Genomic DNA, 19,464 nt, shown 5'->3' with positions numbered 1-19,464 from the left:
GTAATCAGAAACATAAGGACACCTTCTCTGGCCTTAGAAAATACAGATTTTCTGGCATTTTATGGAACAGATTATTTATTATGGGGCAGATTAATTGATGATAAATAATCATTAGTTGCAGCTTGATGTGGAAATACATCTGACTTTAAAAGCCATCCACGTGGTTTGAATTCTTTGTTTCCAGGAGGTGATTTCTTGGTTTCTTCATCCAAAAATGTAAACTAAACAGGGTTCATACAGGTACTGGAAATGCTTTCATTTTAATGTGTTTTCAAGCTTTGAACTGTGAATAAGCTGCTTAAAATTCAAATTAAAGAGGGCCTTGTTAATTTTAGCAGGTGAAATTTAGCACAGCTGTAAGGTGTTGGAAAGGTTTGAAAAGTGCTTGAATTTGACTTTGGAAAAGGTGTAAGAGCTCTGATCACAGATACTAAAATTGAGTGATTTTTCAATTGAATTCTGCGCAAATAAACTAGAAATTAATTTTAGTAATTCACGGGTTTTGTAAATTAGATGAATCAGTTTCACCATAAACTTTCAGGTCATTTTAAACTTTGAGGAATAAAAAGTCAAAAATGAGTTGACTTCACAACAGAACTGTGTGATAAAAACATAATTTAATGTGGTTTTCATGTTACATCATTACAGGTGAAGGTGGTCTGTCTGTCACTTTGGTCATGTGACACGTGGTATGTTGTTTGGTATGTTGTACCTGAACAAGACATCAGAGCTGAGTGGAGGAGCAGGAGGTCTCACTCTGACAGGAAAACTACAGACTGAATCCAGACCAAGTGATCAGGACAGCAGCCAGACTGACCGGACCTTCACAAAAATAAGTCTCGCTTTCACATTAAAATTAACAATAAAAACATATAAAACATTAAGTAACATAATACCCTCATGGCTGAAATACTTCAGAGTGTGTGTGTGGTCAGGTTTTCCTTCATTTTTGTAGAGGAAACCAAAGGTCAGTTTCTGTAAAGCAGCTCCATGGAGGAGAACAGAAGCATTCACCTGTTGAACAGGTGAGGCTGGTGATGACTCATCTAAAAGGCTCCGTCTACACACACCCAGCACGTCTGAAAAATCTGATCAGGTTTCACACCTGTTGAGATTTAAACTTCTTTTCTTTGAGATGGATTTTCCTCTTTTGATTGAGTTAGGCTTGCTTCTAGTCTTTGTGCTAAGCTAGGCTAACAGCTTCTCTCCATGCTGAAGCTGCTTTAGTGAAACTGATCTCTGATCTCAGACCAGCTGCTGCACCACAGTGCTAAGGTGTGTTTTTTTTTTTTCTCCAATGGCTACGTGGCGAGCGCCGCAGGGACGATCTCTCTCAGCAGTTTGTTGAGCGCGCTGACTTTGTCCTCCAACAGGAAGTTCTTCTTCTCTGCGTGTTTCTGCCGCTGCTCAGTGACCTGCAGAGCCTTCATCAGCTGGGAGTTCTCCACGTACAGGTTCTTCAGCAGCGCACTCGACTTCGTGTTCTTCGCCAGCTGCAGACGAGACAATGACAACATATCACACTACAGCAAGACTGTGGCTGTAAGTGTGTGAGAATCTGTTTGAGGACTGACCTGTTCTTTGAGCTGCTGGACTTTCTCCTGCAGGACCATCCGGACCCCCTTCAGTTTGGTCTCCAGCTCCTCTATCCTCTGCTGCAGGGCGGACATCGCCTTCTCATACTGATCCTGAATACACACACACACAGACACAGACACTGACATGTAAACTCTGACATCACAGATTTCACAATGACATCAGAGGCGCTGCTCAGACCCACAGCTGGCCTGAACTGCGATGTCAGTCCAAAACAGCTGCATGTTTTTAAAAATGGCGTTTATAAAACGTGACGTTAAGCTCTGCAAATGCTCCTAAACAGTTTTCAACCGACTACTGGACTGTACCACCGCCAGAGGGAGCAGTAAAAAATTGGTCTCCTGGAGGGACAGCATGTATTCCAGTTGTCACTCACATATATATTATAGCTTGTTGGCACACAGAATGCTAACCTTTGATGTTGCTTTGTGCTAATTTATTATGCAATTCTGCTCATATGCTAAAACTGTGTAAACTGGATGTAGCTAGCTGTTTATAACTAGCTAGTGCCGTGTCGTACAGCTATGCGTATTCAGACACCACAATTATCAGCATGGCTGTGTTATCAGCTCCATTGCTCTCTTTGTCTCTACATCACTCCTTCCTTCTGATTGGCCAAAACCAGGCAGCTACTACCGGTTCACCACAGTTAATTTTGGGTGGCAGAGCAAAATCTGTGCGCATTCACGTGAGCAGCAACTGGTTCATACCCCTTCTGCCGTGATCAAAACTGCTTTCCCTGTGCTGCCGTCCCCACACTGAAATGACTGGAGGTGGCCAGTTACTGCGCAGTGCTGCGAAAGCCACTTAATGTTGCTGTGGACACCAGCACAGAGTCCTGGTCCTGCTCATGTGCATGTTTACCTGTTTCATGCTGATCTGGGAGCTGCTCTGCTGGGCCTGCAGCCTCAGTGTTTCCTCCAGCTGCTGACTCCTCCTCTGCTCCTCCACAAGCCGGGCGTGCAGCAGCTCCACCTGCTCCCTGCAGCCGTCCCCTGCCTGCTCCTGCAGCTCCTGCAGCTGTCGCAAATGCTGCACCTGAACTAGACTGAGTGCCGCGTCGGCCCGCACCGCCTGCACACACCAGGACACATTCATACAACGAACATACAACTCTGATTTCAGGGGCTCAAGTCAGTGTTTAGGATCAGCTGGAGTCCTGACCTGGTCCTGGGCCTGCGTCCGTGCCGTCTCCAGCTCGTTCAGTTTGGTCTTCAGGTTCTGCTGCTCCTGGGTCAGTTTGTGGACCTCCAGACCCTGGACCTGCAGGTCCGACAGCTGAGAAACATCAAACATAGTCACTCAGACCTGCTCAGGGAAAACCCTCGCTTATCTGCCATCATCTTCACTAAAGGGTTTTAGTGACTGGTACCTTGTGCTGGAGCTCCTGGTTCTGGACTCTCAGTCTCTGGGTCTCCTCCTGCAGAGTGACGGAGGCCTGCTCCTCATGCTCCTCCAGAGCATGACAAAGCTCCTCTTTCTCTCTCATCAGCCTCCTGACACAAGTCTCCAGTTCCTCCATCTGCCAAACCACAGCAACACAAGACAGGTTGCTGTAACAACACCTTACGCCCAACAGGAGGACCAGTAGGAGGTCCAGGAGAAGAACCAGCAGGACAACAAACTGAACCCTTGGTTCAAAGATGAGACTTAAAGAGGAGGATTTGATAGACTCTTGTCTCAGCTATAAGAGGGTCACATTGTTTCCTCAGTACTGACCTTGCTCTGAGCATCTTGCAGTGTCCTCTGCTGGTCGCTCACTTCCTGGGCGTGGCCGAGTTTCTCCTGAGTGACGGCACGGAGCTGAGAGCGAAGCAGCTCGGCCTCCGACTCCAGAGAGAGTGCAGCCTGCTGGAGCTTCTCCACCTGATGGAGACAAAGACAAACATTCACATCCAAGTGGAGTCTCTAGTTTATTATTGTCCTTCATCATTTTTCTGTGGTTTATTATTATCCTTGTAGTTAATTATCATCACTATTCATTATTATCTTGTACTTGAACATCCTGTAGTGTCATTGTGTGGTTTATTATTCTATTGTTTTTTTGTCCTGTAGTTTGTCATTGTGTGGTTTATTCTTGTCATTTACTTTATTCTGTACTTAATTATTATCCAGTAGTTTATTATTCTGTTGTTTATTGTCTGGTAGTTTATCATCCTGTGAGCTGTGACCTTGTTGTTTCGGTCGTCAGCCTCTCTTAGCAGTTTGGTCTTGTCCTCCTCCAGCCACTGCAGCTTCAGAGTCACAGTGCTGAGCTCGGCCTCCAGCTCCGACAGACGACCCAGCTGTGAAATTCAAACATTTAATTAAATCTAACTACTGCCAGCATCCTTACACACAGTCATAAACATTGAGTTAATCATTGAAGGCCATAGTGTACGAGATTTAGAGCTTCAAAACACATCTCACAATAGAAATAAACCCCTTTGCAACCTAACAGAAATTGAGGAGCCACAGGACCTAAAATTCTCTGTTCCACACCTGAAGACGTGTGAAGGCCAGGTAAATTAGACCAGTGACTGATAAAGACAAGATAGCGGTGTTTGAAGTACCCTCTCCTTGCAGGACTGGAGCTCTCTCTCCAGCAGCTGTCTCTCCTGCGTCCAGGCTGCCTGCTGCTGCAGCTTCTCTCTCTCTTGCTGCAGCGCTGCATCCTGCATCTGCCGCACCTGAAACCACCCCACCCACATAGCTGATAAAGGTTTCAAGTCAAAGATAATTCTAAGATTAAGATGAATTATTGTGTGTTACACAAATATTGTGTTGGATCCAAATTAGCCCTTTAAAACACAAAAGTCACACAATAACACAAACTAACTAACTGATCAAGGCAGCTGTAGACCAGCAACTCCTGTGTTCTGTGCAGTAAAATGTAAAATGCAGTTTTTGTCAATGGAGTCTGGTGTCTTTTCAGAGAGCGATATAACGACTGTTTGTGGTTTAACAAAAAGGATTTTACAGGTCCTTCTCTGTAGGGATCCTCCGTGGGGTCATTTCACCTCACAGATCATGGGAGCTGGTCTACCGCTGCCTCAATCAGTACTTTTTTTTACCAACTAGTACTACCAACTATTTAGACACAAAAATATGTAAAAATACAGGAGTTATCCTTCAAATACATTGGTGAGTCAGAGAAACACGATGAACGAGACAAAGAGAAAAGAGTTTTGCCTCCTTCACTTTGCTCACCGTAGCTCCCTCGTCCTCCTGCTCCTTAGAGGCTGTTGCCAAGCGCTCACGCAGCATCCGGATCGCCTCCTGGTCGCCACGGAGACGGGCGCTCAGCTCGGCATTGTCGTTACTGAGCTGTAGGTTCCTGCTGCTCAGATCCAGAACCTCCTCACGATACCTGGAGTTCTGCAGACACACAGAAGAGGAGGAAGGTTGAACAGTCTTTCCTTTTGTCTTCTCCACAGGTCAGAGGTGACGGATCAGTTTCTCACCTCTTTGTGGAGCCTCTCTTCTTCTTCTCTGCTCCTTTCGCGTTCTCTCTCCATCTCCTCCAGTTTCCTCCTGACAGAAGCAGTACAGCTCAGTTTTATTTATTTTATCTGACTGTGCTGCAGAACAAAACTGAACCAAAGCTGCTGTTAAAAATATTAACTTTGGTCTCTACTGACAAAAGGAGGAGGAGCAGGACAGAAAAGAACACTGTGAGCCACAGCTTGCTCGTCTTGTCTCTTATTTCGTTATCAAACCAGAGGACAGAAGATAGTTGGAAAACACACACTGTGTGTTCCTGCTCAATTTGCACTGCGTGATGTTATTGTTATTGTTCTGTGTTGGCCCTGTTAAATATTATTTCTCTAGTTTTCTCTTGTTCTCTCTGACATCCATCCATCCATCCATCCATCTTCAGCCGCTTATCCGGAGTCGGGTCGCGGGGGCAGCAGTTTTAGCAGAGATGCCCAGACTTCCCTGGCCCCAGTCACCTCCTCCAGCTCGTCCGGTGGGACCCCGAGGCGTTCCCAGGCCAGGCGAGAGACGTAGCCCCTCCAGCGTGTCCTGGGTCTTCCCCGGGGCCTCCTTCCGGTGGGACATGCCCGGAAAACCTCCAGGAGGCATCCGAAACAGATGCCCGAGCCACCTCAGCTGGCTCCTCTCGATGTGGAGGAGCAGCGGCTCTACTCCGAGCTCTTCCCGGATGGCTGAGCTCCTCACCCTATCACTAAGGGTGAGTCCGGCCACCCTGCGGAGGAAACTCATTTCAGCCGCTTGTATCCGTGATCTCGTTCTTTCGGTCATGACCCAAAGCTCATGACCATAGGTGAGGGTAGGAACGTAGATCGACTGGTAAATCGAGAGCTTTGCCTTTTGGCTCAGCTCCCTCTTCACCACAACGGACCGATACAGTGACGGCATCACTGCAGACGCTGCACCGATCCGCCTGTCGATCTCACGCTCCATCTTTCCCCCACTCGTGAATAAGACCCTGTTTCCGAGGCCCGGGTCGTCAGGGCACTCTGCCTCGACCGCCGCCTGTTCCACATAGCACCCGACCCCTACGGCTCCCTCTGCGGGTGGTGGGCCCACAGGAGGTCGGACCCACGCCGTCCTTTCGGGCTGGGCCGCCGGCCACCAGGCGCTCGCATGCGAGCCCCAACCCCTTGCCTGGCTCCAGGGTGGGGCCCCGTCTGCGCCATACCGGGCGACATCACGGTCCTTGTTTTTTCAGTACATACAGAAATATAAAAATGTTTCCTCACCTCTTCTTGGCGACGTCATCCTCCAGGTTCTGGACATCCTGCTGGAGGACACTTAGTCGTTCCTGAAGAGCTCCATTCTCTGATCGAGCCTCTTCCAGCTGAGTCCTGCAGCCAACAACCCAACCCGAATCACCACACAAACCACAACAAACCTCAGCTAGCTCATTTTGAGGAATACAAATCACTCTGCCAAATGTTACTGAAACATGATGAAATAAGCCATCTAAAGAAGTTACTGAGCTCATTTAAAAGTGTAGATTTATTATACCACTGATTCAGAAAGTGCTTAATTTGTGTATCTACAGATTAGGTGGCGGAAAGCCTCAGTCTGCTTCAAACTAAGTGCTTCTTGGACATCGATGGATTATGACGCAGTGGGCCTCTGGGACAGACATGTAAAAGGCCCCCACGTTTCCTATCGACTGTAAGACCCACAGATCATCGATTAGATCTTTGCAATAAAACAAAAATCATGACTTCAACCTCATTTTGAACTTGTCACGTTACAGTTCATTTGAAGCAAACTGAGGTCTTAAATCAGGATTTTCTGTCAGAAGAAAGGAGCCTTCCTCTTGTCAAATACAAAGCTTGTACTAAAATGAAAACCAGAATGATTAACACAGAATTTTCAGCAAACATTTGAGTTTAAAATTCAAAGCTAAAAGAAAACGGAAAAACACAGACAGACAGACGGGATGACACAGAAAGTGATGAACAGTCTGTCATGCGTTTGTCATTCAGTTAGAGATGAGGTGAGGAGTTAAAGAACGCAGTGCATTGTGGGTGATAAACTGATCAGCATTTCATTCCGTTAGCTGCGTTTCTACCTGTGGAAAGAAGTGATGTCTCAGTCAGATGATTGATGCAGTTAGTTATTCAAATACTCAAAGTTTAAAGCACGGCGGCAGATGGAGGTTAGTCATCTTTCGGACCAGGTTTTGGATCCCGGAATTGGTCTCATGCTCCACAAACCTGTGTGGAGTGGCCGGGTCCATCACCTCCTCCAGGGCCAGGACCAGCTTCTCCAGCTCCATCAGCTGCTGCGTCATCCCCCTCTTCTCCAGTTCAAAGTCCTGCTCCGCCATCCTCAGCTGCCTATGAGAGTCCTGCAGGGCCTGCTGCAGCTGAAGGACCTGCTGCCTGGCTTGGTCCAGGTCTTGATCCTTGGCTTCAAGCTGGTTGGTCAGCTGCTGGATGTCGTGGTTATGCCTCTCAGAAGAGGCCTGGGTTTGCCGTAAGTGATCAGCTCTGTCTGCCAGCTCGACCCGTAGCTTATCCACCTCACTGGTTTTGGCATTAAGCTGCCTCCTGAGGACCAGGACCAGGTCTGCAGTCTCGTTGAGCTGGGAGCTAAGCTCTCTGAGGTGGTCTCGGAGTGTGGAGATTTCCTCCTCCATCTCTACAATCTGGTTGGAGAGCTGGTCAGCCAGCCGGGTGTAGCTTCTGTTCTCCTGGCTTAAACGACAGACCTCCTCCTTCTCCTCATCCAGACTGGACTGGAGCTGCAAGGTCCTGGTCTGCTCTTGCTTCAAAGCCTCCTGCAGATCCTCTTCACTGCTCCTCCTCCTGTCTAACTCTTCAGAGACGCCGTCCAGCTCCAGCTGCAGGTTGTCCACAGCCATGGCCTGGTCCTTCAGGTCCTGGATCAGCCTGTCGCGGTCTGTCTTCAGCAAGTCCAGTTCAGTAGTCAGTTTGGAGAGACACTCTGCCTTGGTCCTCATGGTGTCCTGCAGACTCTGCAACTCTGACTTCAGGGCATTAACTGTCTGCTCCTTGGCTTTGAGCTGCGCCTGCTGCTGGATGAACGCGCTGGAGAGGCGGCTGCAGTTATCCGCCACCACCTCCCGGTCCTGCAGGATGCTGTCCGACAAAGCCTGGAGGTTTTCCAGCTCCTCTTTGAGCTGAGTCACCTGAACCAGCAGCTGCTCCTCCCTGGTCTTCACCTGCTGCAACTCCTCTTCCACAGAGCTTTTCTCTGAGGCGAGGCTTTTATTCAGAACCTCGTGGGACTCAAGGAAGGTGATGCTCTCCTCCAGCTGAGTGCAGGCCTCCTCCAGTCTGGCCTCCAGCTCAGAACAACGCCCACGACAAGCTTCAAGATCGTCCTCTAACTGATCACAGCGCTCTCTGAGCTCCTCTAACCTGGCCTCAGACTGGCTGATCTGCAGATTGGAATTTTGTATGACTTTCTGTAAGCTGGAGACCTGTTCCTTCAGCTGACAGACCTCCTCCTCGTGCTGCTCCTGCACCCTCTTCTTCTCCAAAGAGAACTGACTGCAGATCCTGGCCTGCTCCTCCCCGGCTCTCTCTTCACACAGCAGCTTCTCCTGCTCTGATTGGCTGAGCCGGTTCTCCCAGAATCCTCTCTGCTCCTGCAGCCGCTGGCGCTCCCAGTGGAGCTGATGGAGGAGGCGGCGCTGACCCTCTGCATGCTGCAGCTTCATCTGAGAGAGCTGCCGCTCTGCTTCTTCCCTGCTCAGAGTTTATTATACAGCCATATGTAGGTTGTTACGCAGTGTTAATTGATAAACACACTGGGTGATGGAGGTGGTCATACATAGTCGTAACATTTCCAGTTATTTGGTGAAAACTTAAATGCCTGAGTCGTCCACCGGTGATACTCACATTTGCATGTTTCTTGGTTTATAGGATGTTGAAGATGTTTCTCATATTTCTTATGTAACTGAATTAATCTTAAAGCTGCACCAATCTGTATTTCTTATATTAAACAATGTAAGATTGCACATGTAACTTTATGTACATGCAGTACGGTACATCTTACATCGGGACCACAGATGGTCTTCCTCAGGTAAAGGTGAATACATGCACACATCTGTATTTTATAGAAATGAAATTATGATGTCACAAGTCACATTGTTAAACGTTAAAACTTCGCTTTGATCAAGAAGTCTAGTCTTGGCCTTATTTGTATATAAATGTTTTAAAGGGGAACTCTTGTGTTTTTAAAATTGGATTCCATTTGTACATATTTTGGTGTCTAAATAACTGGTAGGTACAAAAACTGTTGGAACTGGTCCAGTAGATCACTTCAGCCAGCAAACACCAAACAGGCTGCAATGTAATCCTTTCGGGCAACTGCAAAAATTATTGGAAAAAAAAAATCAATGGAGTCTGGTGTCTTTGAAGAGAGCAATATAATGGCTGTTTGTGATTAAACCAAAAGGATCTTCCAGGTCTGTCTCTGTAGGGATCCTTTCTATAATGTTGTCAGATACGTAGAATAACAATCTGAGCCTGTCAGTGGAAAAAACACATTTAGTGGATGTACTTTGATCAGGTACAGTTGCCACAATGGATTACGTTGCAGCCATTGCAACCGGTGCATGTTAGGTAATCGACAGCAGATATCAGATAGATGTGTTGTCACCACCCACCTGACCAGCATCATTTCCTGGTCCATGTTCAGCTTCAGTTCAGCCTCCAGCTGATCCTTCTCAGCACTCAGTCTCTGGACCAGGTTGCTGATCTCTCTGGCAAAGTTCTGCTCCAGCTCTGCCCGCTCCCACTGCATCCTGGGAAAATACCAACACTTAATGTGGTCCAAAACCAGACGTGGAGCTGGCTCCACAGGATGGACAGAATATCAGAAACACCACAGCCTCTATAGTGGAATTAGCACCACAGGAACTTAATGTACAAAACAATGGAGCCTCCAGAGTTCAGAGTCGGCCTGAGAGCTGAGGTTAAAACTGTGTTTGAACACATATTAAAGAGTCTATAGGGGTCGTTTTTTCATACTATGTGAAAATACCAGTGTGCTCTGGGGAAATATTTCAACTGCAGATGAAACCATCAAAAAGCCTCTGTACTAAAGTGTCACCTTCCTCACCTGCGCTCCTGCTCGTTGCTCCACCCTCCTCCTCCATGTTGGATCTGAGTCTGCAGTTTGTCCACAGTCTCCTTCAGCTTCTTCACCTGCTGCTCCGCCTGAGCTTTCTGTTCCTCCAGCTCACTGATCTCCAGCTGACAACATGATTGGAGTCAATAAAAGCCTTTGTACACCACACTAATTCCTGAGTGAAAACTCAAATATAATAATAATTACCAGAACTGTACAGAAACAGTAAAACATCAGCTAGACCAAATATATCAACATCTCCAAAGATGTTGCTTTGCAAAGATGTCTCACCATACACCATATTTTTATCCTAACATACTCTACATGTGTATTACTGTAGAGACTACAGCTATCAGCAAGAAGCCACATCAAAGATATGTCAACAATGACAATACAATCTGGGTTCATATGAAGTGTTTTAATATTGTTGATTCATTTATCATGCATTTGTTCATGCGTGTCTCTCAAACTCCTGGACCAAACAGGACTAATATCTTTTGTGCACGTCTGCCTGTATGCTGAATGACCTCTCACAGCCCAAATGATTCAGGGGCTGCAACGATACTCTTCTCCTGATTTGATACTATCACGATATTCTGAGACCAATTGGACACGTATTGCGACTTTACCGCAACTTTCGTTGACTTTTTAAATCAAGGATGGATCTTGGAAAAAAATCAAAATCATACACTGTAGATGAGGAGACATATTTCCATAAACAATCACATTACAAGTGGGTCAGTCAGCTTGACTTAGATCTCAGCAGCATCACTGTTGGACTGCAGAGAAATGCTAAATAAAAAATGCATATACAACTGTACGTCCCCTTTTTTTCTGTGGTTTTGACCCCATGTTATAGTTAATGTGTTGTGCTGCTGTAAACGTGTCAAACTGCATCATTTCTCCTGTTTGTACCTTGAAGGCCTGAGAGATGTCTTTTCGTTCAACCTCCATACTCTGTCTCATCAGCTCCAGACTGCGCTCATAGTAGTTCACCTGGAGGAGGAGGAGGAGGAGGAGGAGGCAGCATCAAGTCAAAGCCTTTTACCCGTCTGATGTGTCTTACCAGCATGTGTGTTACTTGAAGTGTGTGTTACCTGTGTTTCCAGCTGGATGTGTAGCTGCTGCAGCTCCTGGCTGTGTTTCTGCTCCAGCTGCTCCAGAGCCAGTTCAGTCTGGATACTGACAGCAGGACCAGACAGGCTGTCTAGTGAGCACAGAGCTGAGACAGGACGACACAGACAGGATCACCCAACAGGCTTACATCACATGGCCATGCTGACTCCAGGTCAGCTGACCCCCCCATCTGGTTTGATACTTCATAAAACATTGCAGCCATGTCTCTTTGTGGTGGATAGAACACCTCAAATTCTACTGAATTTGACGTGTATTTGGACTAAGATTTTATGAACTTATATGCATTCAATTTGTATTAAAGGGTAACTCCAGTATTTATAAACCCGGGTCCTACTTGTACACAATCTGGTGTCTAAGTGACTGGTAGGTACAAAAAGTGCTGGATTTGGTCCAGTAGATCTCCTTAGCCTGCAGCCGCCTAATGGGCTGCAATGGCTGCAAGGTAATCGTGATCGCTACAGAGATAAACCTGTAAGATTCTCCTTTGACAAAAGGACCTCACAGGACACAGGAGTGGCTAGTCCACTGCTGCCTCTATCAGTTAGTTTATTTGTGTAATTGTGTGACTTTGGTTCTTTAAAGGGTTAGTTCAGGTCCAACACAAAATTTGAGCAACACACAATTACACAAACCAACTCGGTGATCAAGACCAGAAATTCCTGTGTTCTGAGAGGTAAAATTACTGTTTTTGTCAGAGGAGTCTGGTGGCTTTAAGAGAGAAATGTAACTGTTGTATGTGGTTAAACAAAAAGGATGTATTTGGCTCCAAGTTTCTCAGCCTATCACGCTCATTACAACCGTATCTCCGGAGTATTGTACTGAAGGTGAGCAGGTCGTGTTGCTCACCGGTTTTATCTGCAAGTAGCTTCTTCCTGACCAAAGGAGACGAGCTGCGCTTCATGTCCGACTCATCTAAACAAAAAACAACACACACACAGTAACACACCCAGTGTGAGCCAGTAAGTCGTACTCTTTCTATAAATAACGTGAAAACAAGGAACAGAAATCAGGAAACATGAGGAGGCTTTGAGACTGAGGCGTGATAGACAGACTCACTGTGAGACATGATGAGACAGTCAAAAACCAGCAGACAGAAGCATATGTCAGTGTGTGTCTGTGTGTGTGTGTGTGTGTGGGTGTGTACATCTGTCTACCTGAACAGGTGAGACCTGCTCAACAGGTACTGAAGTCCTGTTACAAAATCACAGTTTCAACAGACAGCTCTCCTGTCACTCATCTCAGCTGTTTATATTTGAATTTAAACATTTAGTTTTCATATTTATTTTTTTTATTTCAAGCTGCATGCTGTTTTTTATGATTAGCTATCATGTGATATGACTTTATGACTTTTCCATGACCATCAACAACATTACTTTTCTGGAGCCTTCATCTTGTATCACAGCAGATTTACAAAGAACCTGAATAACTCAATGAACTATGCATCATGTGGTGAACATTGTGTGGATGGTGGGAAGAAGACAGGGCTGCGGTGCATGAATAATCATTGAACATTATTAACTACGTACTGTACTGTACTGTTCTTCTGCTCAGTGAAGGTTGTAATTCACTGTTGTTTAACAACAGGTTGACAGACTGTCTACAAATGACTGTTGTTAGCTTACATGCTAACTAGCTTTGAACTATCAGTTTGATCAAATAAACTGATGGAGCAGGTGTAGAGTGACAGCTTTCTATCAGAAACATTTGTTTGTCTTTGAAGTTAAAACGCACCTCTATCACAGAGGCGGTTTCTACCACCAGAAAGAAAACCACTGAAAAACCACTTTCCCCACAGTCACTTTTTTCTTGGTGCTTCAGTGTTGGAGATGCTAGGAACTGATTTTTTTTTTTTGATACCTCAGTCTGTCCTCGCAGACAACCCCCACACTGTCAAAAACTCATTGGATCTGAACGAACCCCACAGATGACCTATGCTGGATTGACAGCAGAGACTTTCACTGGAAGTTTGACGGGGACATGAAAGGAGTCAATGTTTTAATGATGGATGTGTTAAAAAAACACAAGTACGAAATAAAACAATTTTCTAGGGTTTTGACTGTTGGTCAATAAAACAAGACTTTTCCCTATTTTTTGACATTTTACTGGCCAAACAATTAGCAGGTTAAAGGATAATAAAATATTAGTGTCTCATTTTCCCCTGATGTGGATCCAGCTCCCGTTACCGTGTTACTGTTGGATCTTCTTTGTGATTGGATGACAAAAATCAATCATTACAACTCCTGACAGCCAATCAGAGCTCTGGTCAGCTCTCTGGATTTAAAACCATATGAAGAGACTCTACCTGCTGTCACAAAGACATCGCTGCAGGGCACCAGAGTACTCCATTAAAATGGAATCTGATCAATCATCAGTGATTGTGTGTTATTGATATGAAGTCATTCAGTGATCAGCACATGAATCATCAATGATCAGAATCAATAATAGCAGATCAATTATTCTGTTGTTAGTATGTTGTGTGTGTGTTACCAGAGTCTGACTCTGTGCTGTCGGACTGTTGTTCAGTCCAGCTCAGAGCAGCGACAGTAGTGTCTCCTGCAGCTCGTCTGGACTTCCTGTCGATCCTCTGACTCTTCAGCAGCTCCACCTCTGAGCTTAGCTCATCGTTTCTGTCCCGCAGCTCCTGAACACCCCACACACATACACCCAAAAACACTTTCAGTACCCACACACTATACATGAATCTACCTGCATGCAGACACACACACCAACAGTGTTTCCAGTAGTACACCACAGTATGTAGTATAGTTACTCTATTTAATTCTAATCATGTTGTACATACTGGATAAAAGCGTGGATTTAATAGTCAGAGTGCAAATTAAAATGCTTGATATAATGTGAAATATATTCACTGACAACCTTTTTCCACAACAAAAACAATGCTAAAGCTGAATTAAAAATAACCTTTAGAAACACAAACTGACTAAATGTTTTTATCAGTGAATAAGAAGACAAACTGACCACTGTCTTTATGCCTAAAAAGTATTAAAGTCTTGTTAAAGGAGCTGCTCTGTCTCTGGATCAGAAGTTGATTTATCTATTTCTATTTCATCGACATCATGTCTTTACCAGAAATGTCAGCTAACATTAGTGCTTCTTCTTGGAAGGAAAAATAATTAACAAAGACAAAGAATCACACTGAAGAAACCACAGCATTTAAAAAAACGCAATACTAATCAGCATTAACGTTACATTTAGCCGTATAAATCACTGAAGGATCAATATGGTGAGAATGTGAATTGATCTGGTGTTTTAGCTTCTGAGAGATCAGCTCACACACAGTCACACACACACATAAGCAACACACTCATACAGGTGTTCTCACCTTGATTTTCTTTTGACCCAACATGAGGCATTCAGGTGCAACAAAAACAGAAATTAAAACTATTCTACTACTCACTATTCAGACAACTGACTGTATGTAAAGATCGACAACATGTCTCTACCATTTAAAAACACAAAATTATTGTTTTTGTCAAAGGAGTCTGGTGGCTTTGAAGAGAGCGATATTTTTTTTTTTTCTTTCTTTTGTTTTTGTAAAATGATGTGAAGTGGCAGCAGGTTGAGAGAAGACTGAACACAGCACCAACAGACAGACTTAAAGTAAAAACATAAAAACATCTGACTGCTTACCCTGCACTGCTGCTCGTAGTCTTTGACAATTTCGGAGAAACGCTCCTCGTGACTCAGACCAGCAGCTGCCGCGTCCAAGCTGCCAAACTGTCAATCAAACAACATATTAATGATCTAGTGTGACCATCAATCAGCCGATCAAAAGTCAGAATCTTCATCAGACGAAGAGAAGAAGACAAGACGAAGAATGAAGTGAAGTCACAGAGGAAACTCTCATCAATAATCTATCAGCTACAAGGAGACGAGTTACCTTACACCACCGAGTGTGACTGTGTGTGTGTGTGTGTGTATACACGGTGGTGACACACACGACACACACCCACACACAGCATGCACACACAACGTACACAATATACAACATACACATACTCATGCGCACACACACACACAACATTCACACACCAACATACACCAACGCACTAACAAAACTATTTCAATTTACATTTTTTTTGGTTGAGGAGTGTGACAGCAATTTGATAGAACAGAAATATTTCCCTATATTTGGCTACATTGGTATTTTTGCTTGCTGTCATCATTGTCACCTATATCTGCCTCCACTATACACACTATATAGCATACATACACTAGAGACCTACACTAGCTTTGAAACTGAGCCCACTACAGCCTCTTAAAGACCGCCCCCCCCCCCAACCCCCCTATGGCAGAATAAGCCGTTTACATGGTCAATGAAAAGGAGTATTCCACAAATGTTCATGTTTACATGCAGCAAGCAACATCTGATTAAACTTTATCATGTCAAAATATGGAGAAGCTGAGCGGCTTGAGCTGCTTCTGCCATTTTGCTGCTGCGTGTCAAATTTAGATTTTTTTTTCCACCCAGTCATGGCCCTGCTTGTGTGCTCAGCCTCCCTCTTTCATTCCTTCTCCTTCTGAAGAAGAAGACCGGTGATGTGATGTTTGCACAGATTCAAAACCTGTACAGATATCCATGTCTGTCAAACTGTTCAGCAGCAGGTGTGTTTCTCCCTCTGAGTAAAAATGTGGGCTTTTCTTCTGGACAGCATCTCTACAGAGACGCTGCCAGTTTTCTATTACCAGACCCTCTCACATTACAGGAGATGTTTTATCTCTTATTAATATTAAAATATTGATCAGTGCAGCTGTAAAGACTCAGGAGTGTTGAGGCTGATCAAGGGCCACCTGACAGGCCTGTGTTGGTGTGTGTGACCTTGTCGTGCAGCAGCTGGTCCAGGTCTCTCTGCAGTCGGGTCACTGAACTCTCTGCTTCGGTCAGCTTCAGCTTCACAGCACTCAGCTCCTCCTCCAGACGGACGTTCTCCTAAACACAACAAAACATATTCAGTCTCTGATATCTAGACACCGCTTCCTCTTCAAACTGACAATTTTAACATTTTGACTCTGGGCCTGTTTCAAAATGGACACAAATACAACAACTGGCTTTTATTTTAATAATCCACAGCAGGTCTCTACAACTAGGTCTTTGCGAAGGAAGGCGAATGTGAGAAGTGAAGGAGCCATATTTCAAGAAAGTTTCATGAATAAAAAAAGAAAAGGCAGACCATCATTTGGGAGCATCGGTTAAAATAAAAACATAAATATAAACAGGAAGTTAACTGAATTTAAAGGAGAACTCTAGTAATTTGAAGCTTATACCCTAATTGTACGTTTTCTAAATTTCACTGGAGTTTCTTGACCTTCATCTTCACCTAGTTCTTTCTCTTTGTGTGTATTTGGGTCCAAAAATAAACAGTCCCGGTAGACTGAGGCTGCAATAGACCAGGAACTCCCATTTTCTGTGTGATAAAGTGACTGTTTTTGTCAATAGAGTCTGATGTCTTTAAAGAGAGCGATATAACGGCTGTCCTTTCCATAATGTCATCAGACATACATTCCCCTCTAAAAGTATTGGAACAGTGAGGCCAGTTCCTTTATTTTTGCTGTAGACTGAAAACATTCGGGTTTGAAATCAAAAGATGAATATGAGACAAGAGATCATTTCAGCTTTTATTTCCAGGTATTTACATCTGGATCTGATACACAACTTAGAAGATAGCATTATTTATAACGGAACACCAAATTTTTAGACGAGCAAAAGTATTGGAACAGATAGACTTAAAATACATTAATGTGAAAAGACTTAATATTTAGTTGCAAATCCTTTGCTTGCAATAACTCAAGCCTGTGACCCATTGACATCACCAAACTTTTGCATTCTGCTTTTGTGATGCTTTTCCAGGCTTTCACCGCAGCCTCTTTCAGTTGTGGTTTGTTTTGGGGGGTTTCTCCCTTCAGTCTGCGCTCTAGCGGGTAAAATGCATGCTCTATATGGTTGAAGTCTGGAGATTGACTTGGCCAGTCTAAAACCTCCCACTTCTTGCCCCTGATGAACTCCTTTGTTGTTTTGGCAGTGTGTTTTGAATCATTATCTTGCTGCACCATGAAGGATCTAGGATTTCTTGTCTCATATTCATCTTTTGATGTCAAACCCAAATGTTTTCAGTCTACAGCAAAAATAAAGGAACTGGCCTCACTGTTCCAATACTTTTGGAGGGGAGTGTACACTTAGTCTGTTTTAGTGGACGTACTTTGATCAGGTGCAGTTGTCCCAAAAGATTATGTTTTATTGCAGCCTGTTTGGCGGCTGCTGGCTGGGGCGTTACTTGAGGCGACCAACTACAACACTTTTTGTACCTACCAGTCATTTAGACACCAGAATATATACAGATAGGGCCCAGGTTTAAAAACAGTGGAGTTGTCCTTTAAAACTGATTAAAGACAAATGATGTGTGGCATTGCCCCTGTAGAACTTGTGCAGGTTAGGGTTATGTTGTGAGCTCACCTGTGTGGCGCAGCAGAGCTCCTCATGCAGCTCCGCCTCCTGAGCTCTCAGCATCTGCAGCTCGTCCTGCAGTGTGCAGCGCTCTCTCTCAACCTGCTGTAGCAGAGCCTCACTCTCCTGCTCCGACTGCCCGCGCAGAGCCGCCAGCCTATCCCGGAAGTCCTGCTCCAGGTCCCTGCCAATCAGTGGCTTGTCAGCAGTCTCATTCACTTACACATCTTAAACTTTGTATTCAGTTTTATGTAGCCGTCACGACTCCAGGGGTGAAATCTGAGGCACATTTGAGGTGTTTTTGTTCTTTACTGTGTTTGAAGAAGTGTTTGTGAAGCTAACATTGGCATTAGCATCTGAAGTGTGGAGACATTAACAGCATCACAGGGTGTCACATGGGAATTCTTATTACCACACATGGACAACTATCACTATAAATACTCTTGAAGATTACTAACAAAATAAAGTGGCTGGTGGGTATAAAAAGTGCTCTAATTGGTCCAGTAGATCTCCCAGCAGCCAAACAGGCTGCAATGTCTGCAACAAAATCTGTTGGGACAACTGCACCTGATCAATGTACGTCCACTAAAAGGTCTTGTTTTTCCACTGACAACATTAAGGATCCCTACAGAGACAGACCTGTAAGATCCTAACCACTAATAGCCGCTGTCACATAAACAGTGGAGTCTGGTGTATGGAATGGAATAACAACCTGTCTGGCAGTGGCAAAATCAAGAACTTTTATTGGACGCATGTTGATCAGGTGCAGTTGTCCCAAAGGATTACGTTGCAGCCATTGCAGCCCGTTTTGGCAGCTGCTGGTTGAGGTGATCTACTGGACCAATTCCAACACTTTCAGTACCACCAATCACTTAGACATCATGTACAAATTGGGCCCAGGTTTAGTTCTCTGTGAACTGTTTAACAGAGGGTATTTATCAGTCAAAATACTGGAGTTAAAGTTAAACTTGCAGAAAAAGAATCACAATGTGAATCATAATTGGTAAAAAAAATAAAACTGGACATTTCCTTGCTGTCGTCCAGTAGGAAGTCGCCAGTCTGACCTGATCCTGCTCTGGTTGAGCGTCTCCATGCTGGTGTGACGGTCGTCCACCTCTCTGACCAGCTGCAGGTTCCTCTGGTCCGCCTGTTCCAGGTCTGCCTTCACCTTGTCCCGCTCCCTGCAGGCCTGCTCTGCCACCATCCTGTGCACGCACACACACACACACACACACACACACACACACACACACACACACACACACACACACACACACACACACACACACACATACACACGTACACACACACACAGACAGTGACTTCATCAAATGTCTTGTTTTGGCTGACTAACAGCCCAAGAAGAACCCCAAAATATTAAATTTACTGTAATGTAAGATCAAGAAAAGCAGCAAATCCTGAGATTTGAGAACCTGGAAATTTCACATTTTGCTTAAAAAATTACCTACACAATTAATTGATTATTAAAATAGTTGCTGGTTAAATTACTAATCACTGCAGCTCTGAAGTTGCTTGGACCTAGACTCCAAATGAACAGTAATTTTACTGCAGGCAAAGCTCCCCTCCAGCAGAGGGAACTCTTCTAGTTAGAATTACAGAACACAGCACATGTGGACACCACAGTTCCCCCCACACACAGTGATCTTCATTGTTTTGGAGTGAGATGTCCAATTGCTGCATGT

At 44.7% G+C, this 19,464-nt stretch overlaps 1 protein-coding gene across 1 annotated transcript in view; it reads right to left on the bottom strand.

Moving 5' to 3' along the window:
• Nucleotides 1-600: 600 nt before the first annotated feature.
• ninl (ninein-like) overlaps nt 601-19,464 on the bottom strand; it is a 36,650-nt gene continuing 17,786 nt past the window's right edge. Inside the window, exons 10-31 of the mRNA XM_070840498.1 lie at nt 18,826-18,966; nt 17,771-17,945; nt 16,139-16,249; nt 14,950-15,036; nt 13,786-13,939; nt 12,145-12,210; nt 11,259-11,383; nt 11,077-11,157; nt 10,153-10,286; nt 9,698-9,835; nt 7,275-8,774; nt 6,303-6,407; nt 5,040-5,109; nt 4,786-4,953; nt 4,149-4,265; nt 3,768-3,881; nt 3,316-3,462; nt 2,969-3,118; nt 2,761-2,874; nt 2,461-2,670; nt 1,575-1,688; nt 601-1,493 (exon numbers count right to left, since the gene is read on the bottom strand). Coding sequence (XP_070696599.1) covers nt 1,302-1,493; nt 1,575-1,688; nt 2,461-2,670; nt 2,761-2,874; nt 2,969-3,118; nt 3,316-3,462; nt 3,768-3,881; nt 4,149-4,265; nt 4,786-4,953; nt 5,040-5,109; nt 6,303-6,407; nt 7,275-8,774; nt 9,698-9,835; nt 10,153-10,286; nt 11,077-11,157; nt 11,259-11,383; nt 12,145-12,210; nt 13,786-13,939; nt 14,950-15,036; nt 16,139-16,249; nt 17,771-17,945; nt 18,826-18,966 — 4,213 coding nt within the window. The 3' untranslated portion in view covers nt 601-1,301. The remainder of the gene's footprint in view (nt 1,494-1,574; nt 1,689-2,460; nt 2,671-2,760; nt 2,875-2,968; nt 3,119-3,315; nt 3,463-3,767; nt 3,882-4,148; nt 4,266-4,785; nt 4,954-5,039; nt 5,110-6,302; nt 6,408-7,274; nt 8,775-9,697; nt 9,836-10,152; nt 10,287-11,076; nt 11,158-11,258; nt 11,384-12,144; nt 12,211-13,785; nt 13,940-14,949; nt 15,037-16,138; nt 16,250-17,770; nt 17,946-18,825; nt 18,967-19,464) is intronic.

The sequence above is a fragment of the Pempheris klunzingeri genome, chromosome 12 (genome assembly GCF_042242105.1).
Source record: "Pempheris klunzingeri isolate RE-2024b chromosome 12, fPemKlu1.hap1, whole genome shotgun sequence".
Classification (NCBI taxonomy): domain Eukaryota; kingdom Metazoa; phylum Chordata; class Actinopteri; order Acropomatiformes; family Pempheridae; genus Pempheris; species Pempheris klunzingeri.
The sequence above is the reverse complement of the archived record's forward strand: the minus strand, read 5'-3'. Positions and strand labels throughout refer to the sequence as shown.